The sequence below is a fragment of the Scomber scombrus genome, chromosome 8 (genome assembly GCF_963691925.1).
Source record: "Scomber scombrus chromosome 8, fScoSco1.1, whole genome shotgun sequence".
NCBI classification, from domain to species: domain Eukaryota; kingdom Metazoa; phylum Chordata; class Actinopteri; order Scombriformes; family Scombridae; genus Scomber; species Scomber scombrus.
In genome coordinates, this window is record NC_084977.1 from 9290937 (window position 1) to 9309205 (window position 18269).

Sequence of the window (18269 nt, forward strand, 5' to 3'; positions counted from 1 at the left end):
CTACCGTCTGTGTAATGAGCGTAATTACAGCAGCAGCTTGTTTGCTGATTCAGAATGACTTTGTTATTATTGTGGCTTTAGTAAACAGGAGTTAATTGGCAAAAATAGACAGCAGTTATGAGCTTGTTTAAAGGCGTGAGGGGGCAAAAAGTCATGAAAAGCGACATTGTGAAATAAAATGTAACATGATATAAAGGAGTCATTAATCATAATCATAACATCATAAATGTATTATGAATTTTGAAAACAGCATTTTGTCATATTTTTTTTCAAAGTTCAGCTGTGTGTGAAGACAAAAACAATGAATGACTGTAAAACGACATGTACTAATAGAAAAGAAACTAAATGAGCAACACTGAAGACAAAAAGAAAGCATGAACATAACTCATGCACGCAACTTTGATTTAACAGTATTGTCCCACTCTGAGTGTATGGGAACAGCACATAATGTTGACCACTATATCGTTATTTAAACCAATATGGAGGTTGTTGTAAGTGTCAGAGACGTATAATGTAAAAAAAAAACTGTCCTTAAAGTTTTCGGAGCCTGTTTCCTACATGAGTCGCCATAGTTGAACACAGCTTCCTTCAAATCTTACCACATAAGTACACTTGTGTGTGAGCACCTCTTTGGTATAAATTGATCCTATAATCTAATTTGGTGCATTTCATTTCTATTGTGTGTGCATGGCTCATACATATATGATTTGTGTGACTCATTAAAGGCAGAATGATGGCATGAAGTGTCTTTGTTATTTTATTACATCTCTCACCTACTTTCTATACCAGCTAACCTTTCAGCTGCTTTGATATGTCCTTCAGTTGTTTGAGCTTCATTATACAGAATGAGTATATGTGCAGAGTTTGACACTAGAGTGGACAGTATTGTCCCAGTATTGTCTGCTGAGAGTGGAAAGTTTTTCTCTCTTACCTTCAATCTGAATTTGAGGCTCTTACCTTCAAGAATGATTTGTATCTAGTTTGGAGCCAATCCTGGTCTAGTATATAACTTACACAGGTGTGAGGTAGAAACTTGAAACCCTCAATGTAATGAATCAGGAGACATTTTGTGTCCAGCTGTAAAACCTTTGAAATGAGGAATATTCATATATTCAGAGATTGAGGACTTTCCAATGATGGAGAATTTGATTTGTGGGAATAAGCATATTAGACACAAGTTGGAACTCAGTATTTTTTACATAGCTTAAACATGTGATCTTTAAATTCATAAATTCATCATATTTTACACTTCATGTTTTTGTTCACTTTAGTTTGATTTAATTTTTAATATATTGAACAGTTTGAGCAGGCATTAAAGGGATATTTTTATTCATTATTATAGGATTATCGCTGCCTACCATGAAATAGAAGTCAAACTGGAGCCAGGCTACATCAAAGTTCTCCCAAGGTGTTTGGTCACATTATCAGCAGGAATAAGTGCAATCTCTAAAGAGTAGACTAATCATCCTCCTCCGCCTTTGGTATGAATTTAGCTCCATGAGCTCTTCACAAGCCTCTAAAAAATATGATTATGGGCTGAGATGATGAGTTCAGCATGATGACAGCGTGTGAAGGAGAACCAACTCTTAACTAAGTGAATTAGTTGTAATTATTCTCAATGGCTGAAATGAACAGGAAGCTTTGCAGAAAGACGTGGAGGAAATTTCGGGAATCTCAGCCTATTTATCGTGTGCAAGTTACTGTTAAAATGAAATGTCCCTCTTGGATGAGGTTATCAGTTTCATTCCCTTGACAAAAGATACTGAACACAGACAAAAGCCAACTTTTTTTTAGATTACAAGAGTTGGGATGAGGCAGTACAAAAATCAAACTGTTTTTTGTTCTGCCAAAGTACACAGATGAGCCCCTGATATTTTTAGAAAGCAGTCCTCTGCTGCCTAAAGCCTGCCCAGGAGTGCTTAATATGCAGACCGTGTCCTCCCAGGGATCGAGTGACACCAAATCAGAGAGGTGAAGCAATAACCCCTCAAGCACTGATGTGCTCTAAGGGAAAATGCAGCTGTGAAAAGTTGAATATTTAGCAGGATTTAAGTGGATGTCAAATGCACCCATTGCATTGAGGAAAAAAGGCATGTGAATTGTATGTGAGTGTTTGTGTCAGTGAAACTGGGTGAACATTTTGTTGAACAGTCATGTCTGATCATATTCCTTGGAAACACTGAATAAATTGTGTATGAATTATATTCAGATTCTGCTGAAAGCTGAATTAACACTTAGAAGGACTGTGAGTGTGTCCACATCAAGACTGAAATTACAGAGCATCATAATTTAAAATGAACAGTAAATATGTATATTTATTTGGTTTCTCATTAACAAAATGATCATTTCAGATGTGTAATGATTATGTTTGAAGAATCATATTTTCTGCACATGTGCCATGGTTTGATTGTTTGAAAACATGTTTCGCTGTGAACATTTTATTTCATGGCTTACACAAAAATATAAATTGAAGAGTTAGTGATCAGCTGAAATGACAGACATTTTAATACTTTAAATATTTTGAATATGTTAACTCTAATTTAAATAAACCCTAATTCATTCCCCTTGATCCATCTGAATCATCCAAAAAAATAATTTCCACTAAATTTAACAGCAAAGTCTGTGATTTAGAAAAAAAATAAAAGTCCTCTTGGGAAATTCATTTTGTCTTCTTATTTTTAGGCCTTTTGGTCTTCCCTCCTGATTTGGTGGCCTCATCCTGTGAAACAAGAGGGAAAGATTAGAGGATGAACAGACTAATGATTATCTTACATTAGCGCTCCACTTAACAGAGCCAAAGCTTTCTCCATGTTTAATATCTGAGCGCTGTTCTACAGATCATGACTCAAATTTTGACAGACGCTTTCATCTGAACTCCTGCTGTTTCCCTGCCTCAATGAAAAGTACAGTACATCAAGTTTTTTGCATGAAACCACGTTGACTCTTATAAAACATTTTGCACTAATTATTGCTGACAATCCAGTTTGTTTGAACAAAAAGTAAACATGAATGATAATTCTGTAACACAGGAAGTAGCTTCTTACTGTTTTTAATAATGAACACATATGCTGTAGATGACCTTTCCTATTGTGAGGTAACACTGGTGGTTCAGCTCCTGTTTTCTTTGCTCCAGTCTATTTTCCTCCTAAACCCAGTCCAAGTAGACAGAGGCTTTATCTAATTTTAGATTAACCTGTCAGTAAATTGTTCTCTCTCTGTTCCCCTTCAGTTATTTCCAATTTACCCTTGCCAAAAAAATACTGGAAGAACTTGTTGATAAGCAATACGTTGCTGTTAATACATCTGACCATTTAATACTGACTGACAGGCTGAGGAACTGGGCCAGAACTTCCATAACTGACCTGAAGTGTTCTGTTTATTACATGGACAACAGAAGATAAATTGGTGTACCTCAAATGTCAGTTCTGGGTCCTATTTTATTTCTGTGTGCTTTCTCTTGCCAAGAGTTTAGACAGTGTTATTAGACACCATTGTCATTTCATAAACCATGCTAGGGGCGTTACTCTAGAGATGGAAATGTGGGCTTTGGGCCAATTTTGTTGAGACCAATATGCTTTGACAGTTGCCTTTGTTGGATGCCGCTTCCCTCCTTCTCTCTCCCCTCATTTTGTGTCATGTCTCTATTGTCAGCTGTCCAATAAAGGCATGTGGATTGCCCAAATACACTTTTGTACAACTTTTTAAATAAATTGACATAAACTTTTGTTGACATTCATGGTCCCGAGAGGATGAAATCTCTTGACTCCTAGCGCCACCAGCTGGTTTAAAATGAGATTTGATTTAGACATGTATGTTTCCTTCAGGAAGTGAAGTAAACCAATTTGTCTCATACTTTGGTTTATGACATTAATTATGATTATATTTTATCACAACTTAACCTTCAATAACTGTGTTTTTAGGTTTTTAATGAGTTGAGGAGCAATGCAGATTTAGTCTGCCCTCTAAAAGATAATGTAACTGACCTAACATCCTTTCATTTATCACATTCAGTTATGTATCAGGTCTGAATTATTAAAATGCTTTTATGATCTATCAAAAAGCTTTAGACAGGCTTCAGATAGCTCACTCCAATTAAAACTAAGCTCTTTGCTTTAGAAATGATTTAAAACTGGTATTGATAACATATAAAGCACTTTACGAACAGGAAAAAACACATTCTGCATAAGTTTTGAACCCTACATCCACAGGCAGTGTACTCTAAATTCAAACTTGAAGTCTGGTGGAAGCGGAGGCTTTGCTGTGGAGGATAGGACTGAAATTATAGATTTTCACAGTGAGCTGATGGGATTTTGAAGAAGAATACTGTTATGAGTGTGTTTGCCATACCTTTAATCTATGTGTGGCGACAGCTCAGAGTTCAATCGTGTTATTGATGAAATAACTTTGCAGAACACAAAGACAGCTTCAAAGCAGACTGGACCTAACTTCAGTCTGGTGAAAGCGAGGAAAAAATGTTTGATCTCCAGAACAAGTGCCAACCAAACACTTCAAATGAACCACTATGGCTAATGTGACAGCTATGGAGGAGTTACTGTGGAAACACAAAGCAAGGCGACTATATTAATATAAGTCTCACTCTAACTTGCAACTATATATTTAAGGAGTCCTGTCTCGGACTCTGTTTTCAGATAATTGGAGGAACATTAGTGTGTAATGTCAACTGAACTACAACCTAACAAGTGGTTTCCAACATCAGAAAACTGAAAGCAAAGTCAAAATTGATGATGTGTCAGTGGAAGATGACAGAGATACATGAGAAAGGCCAGAGAGTGTCTCACCGTGGAGGCAGTGTATCCTTCCTCCACCAGGATGTTTCTAGCACAGTTATTGATGTGTTTGAAGCGATCGGGACCCAATAAAATACCACCATACCATCGAGACACAACCACGATGACATTACGCACATCCAGAATCTGTAGTAGGGGAAAAACACAGGGTGAATTTAAAATGAGTGTGAATCACAGATAGAGGAGTATAAGACAAATACAGAAGGGGCAAGATGAAGTCAGAGGAATTAGTTTGTCATACATTGACCCCCCCACCCCTCACACCAGTGATGAAGTGAATCAATCTCCATTAAGTGTATTTTGGCATCAGCTGTCAATCCAAAATGCGTGGATATTTGACTATTTGCTGTCTCCCACAAGGTTAGATTCATTTCACTTTCATCTTGGCAGGGTTAGGAGGGTTACTTTAAACCTGTGTCAGTAACCTTATCCAAGTATCACAATATTAAAATAATGTAAGTTGATTATTTGCTGTCACTTTTGCCAAAAATCCAATAATAAAGATGACAAAAAAGACGTATCTATAAGATGACATCGACTAAGTGTTTCCTGTAAGACAACAGAACAAAATGTTTAGCATCAAAAATATGCCCTCTGCTCAGTGTATGTAACCTTTGGATCAACAATGAAACATTCTTAGGGAAACAACGCTTGGCCCACTGGCTGATGTGAAGCTCTCAATCAAGTATACTGTATGTCACAGAGGGGGAGGACCCCCACTGGGTGTCTGTGCCATGTGCAGCAGCATCATGGGCTTTACTGTGTAATTCTATTTGGTTCTATCTGCGTGATACATCTGAGTTTTCTCTGACTCATTCAGTATTGAACGTGTTTGGGGACCAGATGCACACTGTCAGCTCTGTTACACACACACAGTCATCACAGTCATATCAGTGGAGAGCCATTATGTGGACTACAAGCTGTTATATACTCAAGCTCTCTTGTACCATATTTGTAAGAGTCTTTGGGACTGCCACAGTGCATAATGACCTTCCCTGTCTACTTTTAAGTTCAATGTGTGTCTGAAGTGTGTGCCGGTGCACCACGTGGTGGTACTCACATCGTCATGGAGTTATTTTTCCCTCATGTTATTCTGCTCATGTTTGGGACTTTTTACAGTGCATGGTAGTCTTTCTTTATTTTAAAACACATATAAGAATTATCACCCTGCTAGTAATCCCCATTTTTACTAAATGTACCTGTAATCTGATCACATCTTTCATGAACTCCCTAAGCCTGCCTCTTTGTGAGTTCAAAATGTTGCTCCAGGACATGTTTAGCTATGTTTAGAACAAAAAGCAAAGGTTTAAAGCATTGCATATAAGATCGCAAAACTCTGAGGAGGTGTGCCACAATGTCTGACTTGGTCTGTATTTCAGCAATGCCCGATGTTCTGTTTACAATTTGTCTTTGCTGCCCTGAAGTGGCCAAAAAATCATTCAAAGCAGGTTAAAACACATTCTATGTGTATTCAACACGTGTAAATCGCTGTTGTTCTACAAGCACTTGTCTTAAGCTTTGAAGCCATTTCTTGAGTGACTGTTTTTTCTTGAGCTGTTGACTAGTTTGCTGGGTAAAATCACATAATGTGCGCATAACTGAATTTAGTTGGAAAGGATTTTCACTTTTTTGGGTCGCAGTATTGCCTGTCTTCATTGTGCTAGGTTAATATGTCCGGCACCAACCTCTACTAAAGAGAAGTTAAATTGACACTGAAAATTCCCTGCCAGAAGTAAAAGTCTAAATGAGAGAACGGGAAGAAAGGTTTGTAAAGTAGAATGAGATTAGAGAAGAATAGATTATGGCGAAAGGTCTTCATGCAAATTGCTCAGCAAGCTAAGAATGTCACATGCAGAAGATTAATCAGTATGTTGCTCAAAACGATGAACAGAGGGACAAATGACCTGATGCTATCAGTCCAGTTATAGAATCAGCTGCGGATAGTGACCTGATTGAATCTTCTCTGATGTTTTAAGAAAAGCACATATAAATGGAAGTTGATGAGTTTACATTTATCTGTTTTAAATAATGACTTGACTAACTGGTTGTGTTAAGAAGCTGAGATTTTCAAATGGTCAGAAATGGATAAAAAGTAACTTAAACCTGCAATAATTGATTTTTTGGCCACAGGGGGGCAGCGGAAACAAGCTGTAAAAATAACCACCTTTTGAGACGATATGGCAAGCAAGTTAGCGAACAGTTGCCTATTTAAACATAAAGCAACATTAAAATTCATTCAGGGTTATATTTTTTTCATCACCCTATTGATCTATTAATATATCATGTTAAAGATTCACCTCCTTTTTACTGTAGCTCTGTTTTTGGTCTCAACCGACTCTGGAGGGTAATATCAGGCACTTTAGGTAGCAACTACCTAATTAGCAACTAATTAGGTAGTTGCTAATGTTGCTTGTCTGTGATTTGTTGCTGGGCTGGAGGCGTACAATGGTTATTTAGGTTTTTTTACTGAAAACAGTGGCCTACGTGTGTAAAAGACCCTAATGAGAGCCGTGAGAGTGAATCAAAACAGTAAAGTTTTGAGCCATAAAACCAAAACAATGAACTGAATGACACTAAATTGCTCAGTAGAGCTGTGGGGAACTGCAAAGTTGAGTCATTCTCCATGGGTTCATCACTACAAGCGACTCCTTTAACATTACACATAAGTCATTGTTAATATACGAATATTGATTCGAGCAGCTTTAATATATATTTGTGAATATGCCAATGTAATGGCTAAGAATCTTTTTAAGGAGCTGAGGTTCACAGAAAAGATGAAACACATAAAATTAGCATGTTTTATATGGTCGTCTGTTTCAGAGGGAACACTCTACAAGTCAAAGACAGCTTGATTCGCTTGAATTATGTGCAGATGATCACAGTCTCTGACATACACACAGAGAATCCAGTGCACTATTTCACACTGATTTATTTCTCTACAGTGTCACAGTGGCATGGAGGGCTGTCATCATCTCATGATTGAGTATGAAATTTGACAAGAGACATGGATCTCATCTGGAAAAGCTCTGACACGACTCGGCACCTACTGGTAATGAGTATGACAGAACTACTATACGTCAACACTGAGCTCTGATTACAAGAAACTTTGTGTCCTGTCACTGGCCTTTATTTAATATAACGGTGAAACAAAAAGTGTGTGAACAATTGCACATTTCAGCGTGATGTGGGTGTGTGTGTGTGTGTGTGTGTGTGTGTGTGTGTGTGTGTGTGTGTGTGTGTGTGTGTGTGTGTGTGTGTGTGTGTGTGTGTGTGTGTGCGTGTGTGTGAATCATAGTGCCATCTGATAACACACACTGACAAGTGCCTCTTTGTTAAAGAAATGAAAAGATTAATACTTGTGTGAAATTACTGTCGTGGGACCAAAATTCTCTGGAGTGCAAATTTACAAATTATGTAAATACTAGTTAGTGCTGCCATTTCCTCTGGTGGAACCATACAGGCTATAAGTGTCTAAAAGGCTCCTACTGTAGGCTGATCAGTATTCACATTTCACTTGATAAAAGACCATGATATGGTATGACAGACAAAATAATCATCCCTGACATGAAATAACCTGTTAATGTAGTACTAATAGTTCTGATAATTAGAAAACATTAGATGTTAAAATCACCATCAAATCATGAACTATTGTCATGGTGGTGTTTTCGTGATATAACGATATCATTCTGAAAGCTTTATTCAGTGCAGACATCGATACAATCCAGTCACACTCCTTCAGTCCTTAAACCTACTGAAATTATTAGTCAATCAGAAACTGTATGTGCTGAATCCAGTTTTTTGTTAATAATTATTATAATAATTGAATACATTGGTTGTTATGTGTGGTTAATCTTTCTTTACAGGTTTATGATGTCTGTGAAGGGTCGACCACTCTGTATGTTTTCAGTTGTTCTTTCTGGCTTGTTGGAGGCAGATCAGCTGCTCAATCAGGGAGAGTGGAAACAGGTTTGTATCATTAGGTCCTCTTAGCCGTGAGGGACTGGGCATTGCTAGGATGGAGAGATATGTGAGACTGTTAAGTAGTAAATTATACTCTGTATAATATGGTGCACTCATAGCTGTGTGTGTGTGTAACCACAGGAAATTGTGATTGTCAGCAGTAACAGAAAAATCCAGTGTGTATAACTAGGTGTTGTTCTGTGTACTTTGAAAACTGACTATCTGGGTAGCTCACCCCCATATTTACCTGAGCAGGTGGTATGCTCCAGTTAGGTGAGGAGGTGAATGTAAAATGTTATTCAGTGGTCAACAGGGAAGAGCGTAGGTGGCAGCTTGCTGCAAGGCTGCAGATTTTATTTGTGTGTTGCTTTGGCTTAAGTTATTTTTGTTGAATATCTGGGGAGTTAATGTTTGCTTCCGTTTCATTAATAATATAATTTTTTGTGCATGAACTCCGGCCTGCCAAACTGTTTTTCCCACGACATCCTTTTAAAAGTATCCAATGCCCAAATACCACCTTCTTCCCTTCATATAGTACAGTCAGCATGTGGGCTTTGTCTGTTGTCAGCATTCAACTGTGCTGTGTCTAAGTACTGTACTGTACATTCTCACAGAGCTGCTATAGCATGGCTGTAGATTTTTAATCTTATTCACTTTCACTCAAATTTCTGTAATCTTATAGGATAAACAACTCATAAGTTGAATCAGAAAATTAACTGCCAGCTCAGTCAACGATGAAAATAACTGCTTGTGCCAGCCCTTAATGACGATGTCCTACAAATAAATAATGTATGTAAAATATTGTAGTTTAAAGTCAGAGCATCACTTGAAACTACTCCCCTTAGCCCGTTTATTAAAAGCATATCTCCCCAAAATGTTCCCACATCTACTGAAACAGAGGCTAGGTTGGTGTAATACTATTGTATTACACCAATTGTGATTGTGTCCCTTTTCAAACCACTTGGCATCTTCATTAAGAGTAATTTAGCTCTTTTTTAGTACCAGTAAGTAATTTGGATCGCATGTGTAAGAATGTCATTTTATGTTGTAAAATGTGCACTGTTTTAAACATAAATTGTATTTTTCACATCACATACTGTATCATAATTTGTGTTCATGAACATGTCATTAAAAATACTTACAGTATATAGGATACTGAATTACTTCACAAACTCTGAGGTTTTTTTCCCCTTTTTAACAAGCAGAACATACTGCTTATTATGCAGCTGGAAGACTTGTGTCAAGGTCAGTATTTTCTTAATGAAATGATAACCTGCAGTAAATGGAGTAATCTCCCTCCTGCTGCTGTCTCGCCATCGTCTTCACAGTCCTGCAGGAAGCTGTGCTTGTCCTCGCAGTAAATTCTACAACAGAGAGAGTCACAACAGCTCGGCATTAGGCAGTACGGCATTTAAGAGTTTTGGTCAGAGAATAATAAGTGTGACATGGGCAGCCTCTTCAACAGTTGAGTTTTTTAAGTGGTCTAAATGTCAACATATCCTTCTCGTGAGTAATGGCCACCCAGGCAGCGTATCAGCAGCTCGACATCGACTTCATTAGACCACACAAAAAAAAACCAGCACACAGAGGCAGTCATGTCACTTACACACACACTATTGACATAATACACCACACTGTTTGAAAGGCTTCTGTTTTTTCGGAGGGGGGGGGGGGTTTACCTTTAAATACAGTATTTGCCCTTTTCATAGATTCTCCATTAACCACACACACACACACACACACACACACACACACATACACACACACATACATATATATTTCCAATATCACTGACCTGTAAGCATAAATGTTATGAGTGGCACTAGCGATTTTCTTGTTTTCGTACAGCTTCTCCAGGACCATTTTAACCTGCAACAAACGACAGACAGAACAATGAGTATCATGACATATTCCTCACTTCACTCTCACATGCCTCTTATCTAATCTATAGTGTATGAAAATTGCTGAGACAAGGATTTTAACCTGTGCTCTCTAGGTACTTCAGCACAGTGTTATATATAAACTGATTTTATAATGAAACCCTTCCTGAATGTTAATATTAAGTAAAGGGAGTCAAAATTAAGTCAGGCTGAAAATGATGCTGTCTGGTGCTGCTCACTAATGTGCATGACAGCAATAGTCAACTGTTAGTGTGAGAAATCACATTTCACATCAATAAAACTGAGATTTGAAAGGTCGAAAATAATTCCTGAAATTAAAATATGGTTTGACTGTTTAAAGTCTCTGCTAAGCATCTTCAAATGTTACAGTTATATTTTGCTCCCTGAAGGATGATTATGCAACCAGTCATGTTTCCAACTAACTGCTGATATTTTGCACTCTAGTCATGCATTTAACAACCAAGCAATCGCTGACATGCAATACATATTAGTCACCTATCATCCACATATTTTACACAATCTATTAATATTTAGATTTTCTACATCATATGTTTTTTATCATTTAAAATAGAACACTTTGGGCTCCACAAAGTTTCCCAGGTACTCTGGATAAAAAGGCTAAAAAATAAGTAAATTACTTTCAGTAATTTGATGCCAGTGACGCAAATCTGAGTTTTGCCTAAATTGTGTCTTTACTTGAACAAATCTTCCAGAACCATTACAAGAAAATGTTCAAATGCTGTTCAGGTCTCCGGAGGATGTCTGTAATTATTTTTGTCCAAATAGCACTTCACAGCAGGTGGAAGCTTTTTAGACTATCTTTCATGTTACTGGAAAGCCTGAGAGTGAGACCAGCATGCAGGAACCAATCAGTTTGTTCATGTGAATTAACACATTCAGAGTCAGAAAACTTCTACCAAAACTCATTTTTGTCTTGATGCTCCAATAAAAATTAGGCAATGTTTGTTTGTTTGTTTGTTTGTCATAAAATATGAGCAACCGTTTTTTTGTATTATATTTGTACGGTGTAAAGTTGAAAAAAAAACACCAAAAAACATGATTTATGTGCTATACCTGTCTAGGAGTCACTATAGGTGCTAAGTGAGGCTGGAAGGTACTGCGTCGGTCTGTGATGGTGTTTCCATGTTTTATTGGAGGCATCTCTTCATCTATAAGACAAAATATTAGAGTATACATCACTTCCTCAACAAGATCATATTTATAATAACCCATGTTCAATTTTGAGTGTGTGTGACTATTTGACTCAGCCGTACCTTTTGCATGATCCATGAAGAGATGTGCGTTCTCTGTGTTCAGACGGAGATTCCTGAAGTCTTGCATGTCTTCATCATCATCTACTTCTTCCTCAGCGGTCATGTTCACCTTTTCTGGTTGATCCACTGAAGCAGGTCATGTAAGAAATGTTGTCTTGTTAATGAAAAGCTTGTTTTGTTTTTTGTTTTTTTCATCACATCCCTGCTACCTGTAAAAATGTCTTCATTGAGTTGTCTGCAGGCCTGGCAGCTTGTCATTAAAATGACACCTACTGAGACACTTATAACCATATTACCATTACATGACACTGACACTAAAATGGTTTCATAAACTAATAAAGCAAGACAGATCATTCATAACGGATGACACCAATTACTAAAGCCTGATTGATGCTGTAGTTTTTGGACCAATGAGAAGCTGATATCATTTTTAACAAGAATGCCGCAAATTTGACTCAGTACAGTTTAATTAATAATTGAGAAAGGTTTAAAGATCTGAAGAGCCGAGTGACGTCAACTGTTTTTTTGACAGCCAGTTAATCCTGACAAATCCGATGCTCAGCTTAAAACTACATTTAAAGTTCTTTACAACCAAGTAAAATCAAAAGAGACTCATCAGTGAAAGAGGCATAGCACAACAACTGCTACTAAATAAATTAAACATGACTTCATAAATATTTCAAGTGAGCTTAATCTGAATCTGATATTCTGTGTATGTATCATGAACCAGGTGCTATAAAGTGGATTGACAACCAGACAGAACTATGTGATGGTGACCTCATGTATATTTCTGCAGGATGTTTGTAATTGTTTTGTTGTACATTGGTCAACATATGTAACAATATCATAGTGGAAAGCCAATATGTAGAAATATAGAGTAATAAAGCTCTATAGATATAGAGTAATAAAGCTCTATAGCTCTCAGCCATAAATTGTACAGTATTGTCTACTGTATGTATGTTTCAGCCGTGAATTTGGCACTTCAGTGAGTATTTACAGCTGCAGGATGGTGTATGTGTGACTGAGTTAAAGTAAAATGTTCATTTTAATATAGGAACATGTCGCCCAGGGCAACAGTGTAGCTCACTGATGTGTTTTTAATTGTTTTTGGACAACAATGGAGCATTACGACACAGAGGAATAAGCCATATCTCGGATACACAGGCAATACTTGTTAGTCGCATTAATTCATTGTCAGTTTGGGTTTTTCATACATTCGCTTGGCAATGAGAAAAATATAAATTATTGCCAGTTTTATCTTTTAATTTTTTAAATATGTAAGTAAACAAGATCCTGTTGAATCTTATATGACCATAATAAACACAGGACAGGCACAAACACACACACATACACACAAACACACACACACACACACACACACACGTAGAGCCACACATGCACACACATTGCCAAAATTCATTAAAAGCAAGCAGGACTTCATATTTAGAGTAGGTGAACAAACATTTGGTGTCTCTGATGTTTTCTTCATCCTTTGCCTTCTGCCTGTTCTCATTCAACCAAACTTCATCATCAGACCCATTACCTTTCTTCACCTTTCATGTCCTCTCGTTCTTATTTACTCCCTTTTCATTTCCTATTTTGCTGAAATGCACATCTTCAGCCTTATCACCCCCTCACAGACACAGACACACACACAGACACACACAGACACACACAGACACACACAGACACACACACACACACACACACACACACACACACACACACACACACACACACACACACACACACACACACACTCTTCTCTTTCTTTCTCCACCATGTTCCTGCCATTTGAAAGATGGGAAAAAGCCATCAATCCCGCTTGTCTGAGCTAAAGTGCAGTTCTATTTATTACCACATGAATCACAGACTGACGCCAACTTATGCCACACAACAATGGGGTAGGCCATTAATACTGTTCTAACTTATTGCTAAAAAGAGACTGTCTGCCTCAATAATACTGCTGGAGTCTGGACCCAGACACAGATAACCTGGTCAGACAAGACTCCCCAGAAAACCTGATTCAGGGTGACACTCTTTAATTTGGGTATCTTTCACTCTTTCTATACTTCAAAAGATTCTGCCAAGGTAACAGAAGGCATTACATAGATATCCATCTTCATTCAATGCAGGCACAGAAGGGTTTTTTTTAAGGCTTTTACAGGCCTTTGTGCTCATCTTATCACAGCTTGAGGCCACAACAGATAGTTGTATTTCTAATAGAGGAGCATCTTAGCAGAGCTTAGACAGAAGATGCCATTACACAAGGCTTTAAGAAGGGAGGTAGATTTACCTGGACCTTTTTATTCAAATATTCCCCTGAAGAGAGATTGTGCAACCATAGCTTAGCAACCGTAACTAGGCAAGACAGGTCGGTCAAGCTTTTGGATTTCCTCACACGTTGAAGCGGTGTGCGTGGGGTTCTAAACAGAGCAACACTAAGCATTAAAGACAAGAACAAAAGTGGGAAGAATGGATTAAACTGAGCGATCTCAGTATCAGCTCGAATGTAAGCTGCAAACATGAGCATGCCCTGCTAACTAGGTATATAGCGTTATTTCCAAAGGCAAGGGGCATGTCACTGTTTTTGTGGTTTTACAGCTTACATTTGAAAAATACCTCTTCAGGAACAGAACATTCAACCTGTGAGAACTAAGACGACTACATTAGAGTTAAGGGTAATGAAAACAGCTCCTTTTTCCGTTTTTTTGGTTTAGGGAAGTTTACACTCCAGCTCTTACCAAAGCTGCCCACTGGGGATTTCTAAACGCACAGTAGTTGCTCGAGCTGTGGTCAGAACAGCCGCTAACAAACCTACACCCCCATACATTTTGTCAAATACATCCCTGACCAGAAATGATGCTCTTTCCCCAGACTCCTCCATAGTAATTGTTTCCACCCACTTTAAACAAGGAAACCTGTGAGATTTTTGCATGGTAGAGCCCTACAGAGCCCTACAGCTCTACCCTTCAACACATGAACATTGTGGCATGTTCATTTCTACTACAGTATTTTAGCATTATATCATACATGTAGCCATTATGAGCTTAAAATTCTTTTACAGGCTTTTTTTGTTTTAGAGTGAGTCATCTGACAACACTAAAAAGTCAGTCATTTTCATCCTACTCATTAAGAAGGATGAGACAGCCAACAGAAACAATGAGTGCAATGAAAATGCATGTTGCAATGCGTGCTGTAGAATGAGCTCTTCTGTCTTATCAAGTGTCAAGTCATTATGAATAGCAAATTGAAGAATGGCCCTCAAGTCTGAATCTCATTTTTCACACCTCACCTGTTTCCGAGCTCTGAGGTTTCTCCACGAGGAATTCTCTAATTTTTTCCACCCACAGGTAGAGGATGCTCTCCCCTACATGCTCCCTGTTCAGATTGAAAGAGAAACAGATCTACTGAAAGACTGCACCGTTTGTAAAAAAAATAAATAAATAAATAAAATCTTTTGTTGTGGCCAGTATCACTCGACAGTACCTCCTCGTTAAGTCAGAAACTAAGAGAGGTACTCACACATAGAGGTCTTCCAGGCTGTTTGCCAATTTGGCCCTCTCAGGGCCTCGCAACCATGAGGCACTATAAAAGGCGAGAACAAACAGAGGGTTACTGAGTAGGACAAGGAGTGGGCTTTTGAGTGGGATTTGTTCTATCAATTCAGTGAATCGCATCAAGTTTAAATTTGAAAGGCAAATAGACTTACTTGATCTGGTAGATGGGCGGAGCTGCGCTTGGATAATCGAGTGGGAGAATTATCTGATCAATACAGAAAAAACATAAACTGTATTACAAGCAAACTGTAAAGGCAGACATGTGTGGTTCATATGGCAGGTGTGTTTTCCCTACCTGTAAACACGCTGTCAGTTTTGGTTCCTCCATGTCGTTGGAGACTTTGATGCAAAATATTCTGGATGCTTCATCTATAACACACCATTCATCACCATATATGGAAGAAAGAGCCTCAACCTCTTCAATCTAAATGAGGGGACATGATAACAAAGCAAAAAACATCAATCGTATTCAGCATTTTGACCAGTGATATACTGAGGGCTTCACACTGTAACCTCATGTCTTTTTAAAGATATATAATAAAAATCCAACTGCACATATACATCAAAAGAATGACAACCAGCCCCAGTTTGTGCCTCCCATGTGTTGCCATTAGAGACTGACTAATACTGGATTTTTTACACTTTAAAAGATATATATCGGCACATATCAGACAAAATATACCAAGCCAATATTGGGCAATAATACTGACTGACTGATATACTGGTCTGGCTCTAGATGCTAAGCATTTGATATTCTGAAAAAATACCTGGTGATCTTTGAAAAAACCTAAAAAGATTGTTTAAAGAAATAGTAAAAAACATAATTTAAAATTGTAGGAAATGTGTTTATTGATCAGGCTTTTTCACACTTCAGTTTTTGTACAGATTTCAACAATGGAGATACAACATGTTAATTAGTAAGCTGTGACCATCGGAAGTGCTGATAGGCAAATGTTGTTATCTTTGGACAAAGCGATGCTAATAGTTCCCCTTGTTTCCAGTTTTTGTGTCAAGCTAAACTAACCGTCTACTGGCTGTAACTTCATATTTACCGTACAGACATGAGAGTGGTATCTATCTCCTCATTTAATTCTTGGCTAGAAAAAAGTGAATAAATGTATTTACCAAAATGTCTTTAATTTAGCACTCCTCTGAAGGTATTTCCACAACTGCAAAAACTTTTTGGATGCAAAAATATTTTCTCTGTTTGCATAACAACCAAGATTTTTGCCCATTTCTCAAGTTGTGCCACAATCAAACAATGGTAACCGGAAATAAAAAATGTCCTTACTCAACTTGAACAGCTTGAAACTAAATTAAATATTCATGTAACAATAACAAAAGCAAGGAGGTATGTCATTTCTGGCTACTTAGATTAGGAAATATAATTGCATCTTGTTAAATAGGTTGTTTTTTTTAAACCCCTTTTTTTAAATCATTGAACAGATGGCATGTTTTTATCCAGATGGTAAGAAGAGTCTTTAAGACAACGGAAACACCTTCAGAACAATGATAGCTACATGTTAATAACTAACCTCCTGGGCTTTTCAAATATAACCAGTTATATATTTTTGCTGGGAAAGATCCAACTTCCGAGCCTTCATATCATCTATTCTAGAGGATTGTATGATTAATGTGAGAATTAAAATACAGTGCACTGACCATACACAATATCCACTAACTTTGGAATTAATTACACTGAGCAAAGATCTTTGGCTGGTGTGAGTAATTTTTCAGGCACTTTTACATTACTGAATACCAAGTTGAACAGTTCTAAGCTTTCAGAAAAAATCATGTGAAACAGTCAGAAACGTGTAATTACAATAACTCAGATGTGACATGAATGCAGCAATCATGTGAATAAGTGAGAGGCACAAACTACAGCTAAACCTCAACCACAAAAACTGGCAAAAAAAATCAGATCAGCTTTAGAACATGAAACTACAAAATGAATGATGTTTGCCTGAGCTTGCTTCAAAGATCACATGCATAGCCCTGGTGTAAATGAATCCAGGGAGCAACCTGCTGTGTGTGTGTGTGTGTGTGTGTGTGTGTGTGTGTGTGTGTGTGTGTGTGTGTGTGTGTGTGTGTGTGTGTGTGTGTGTGTGTGTGTGTGTGTGTGTGTGTGTCTGTGATATTATAGTGACATTTATTTTTGGACCTCTGGTGCTTCTATCAACAGTTTATATTATGCTTATACGCTCCCTGCAGGCCACATCAAAACACTACAACACAACAGACACACAGCACAACTTGGCAGCTTGTCTTCACAGTGTGTGAGAGGCTTTTAAAGTAAAGACAGCTTACTTGAGACTGCAGATCTGCTTCATTCTCCGGGTTTATAATGTCGGCCATGTATTCATCTCAACATCAGGTGTGAGCTAATCAAAATATGACAATTAGTCAGACAGTTCATAAGACTTCTAGAACAGAAACTGCATATCAACATGCAGCCTCTAAGTGTTGATATGTAACTGCTTCCAGGGCAAATCTGCTGGGTGTACGTGATTTCCGGTTTTCACATAATAAATGCGCTGACTCAAGCGTGAATAAACTTAACACCTATCTGTAGTATATCAATGTGTTTTTAAAGCATGTGTCATATGTAATAAACATTATAAAATATAATTGTTTTTACGATCTGCTTGTTTTGAAGTTGTGTGCAGTAACACACAGGTTTAGAAAAGTGCTCTATAGTATTATTTTTTTAAATTATTATTATATTATTATTATTATTATTATTGTTATTATTATTATTATTATTAT

General features: G+C 37.5%; 1 protein-coding gene across 2 annotated transcripts; it reads right to left on the bottom strand.

The window, feature by feature from the left end:
• Positions 1–2535: 2535 nt before the first annotated feature.
• impact (impact RWD domain protein) lies at positions 2536–17964 on the bottom strand. Of its 2 annotated transcripts, XM_062424223.1 has the most exons (12): positions 17811–17964; positions 15799–15927; positions 15656–15708; positions 15469–15531; positions 15239–15324; positions 11944–12069; positions 11744–11838; positions 10564–10637; positions 10042–10132; positions 4800–4934; positions 2626–2719; positions 2536–2585 (listed from the first exon to the last, which is right to left on the bottom strand). In XM_062424223.1, exons 1-11 carry the CDS (start codon positions 17856–17858, stop codon positions 2660–2662), a joined length of 960 nt encoding a protein of 319 aa, XP_062280207.1. In that variant the 5' UTR covers positions 17859–17964; the 3' UTR covers positions 2536–2585; positions 2626–2659. The 2 variants fall into 2 exon arrangements, with proteins under 2 accessions (XP_062280207.1, XP_062280206.1); XM_062424222.1 differs by lacking the exon at positions 2536–2585 and having other exon boundaries at positions 2587–2719.
• Positions 17965–18269: the final 305 nt, after the last annotated feature.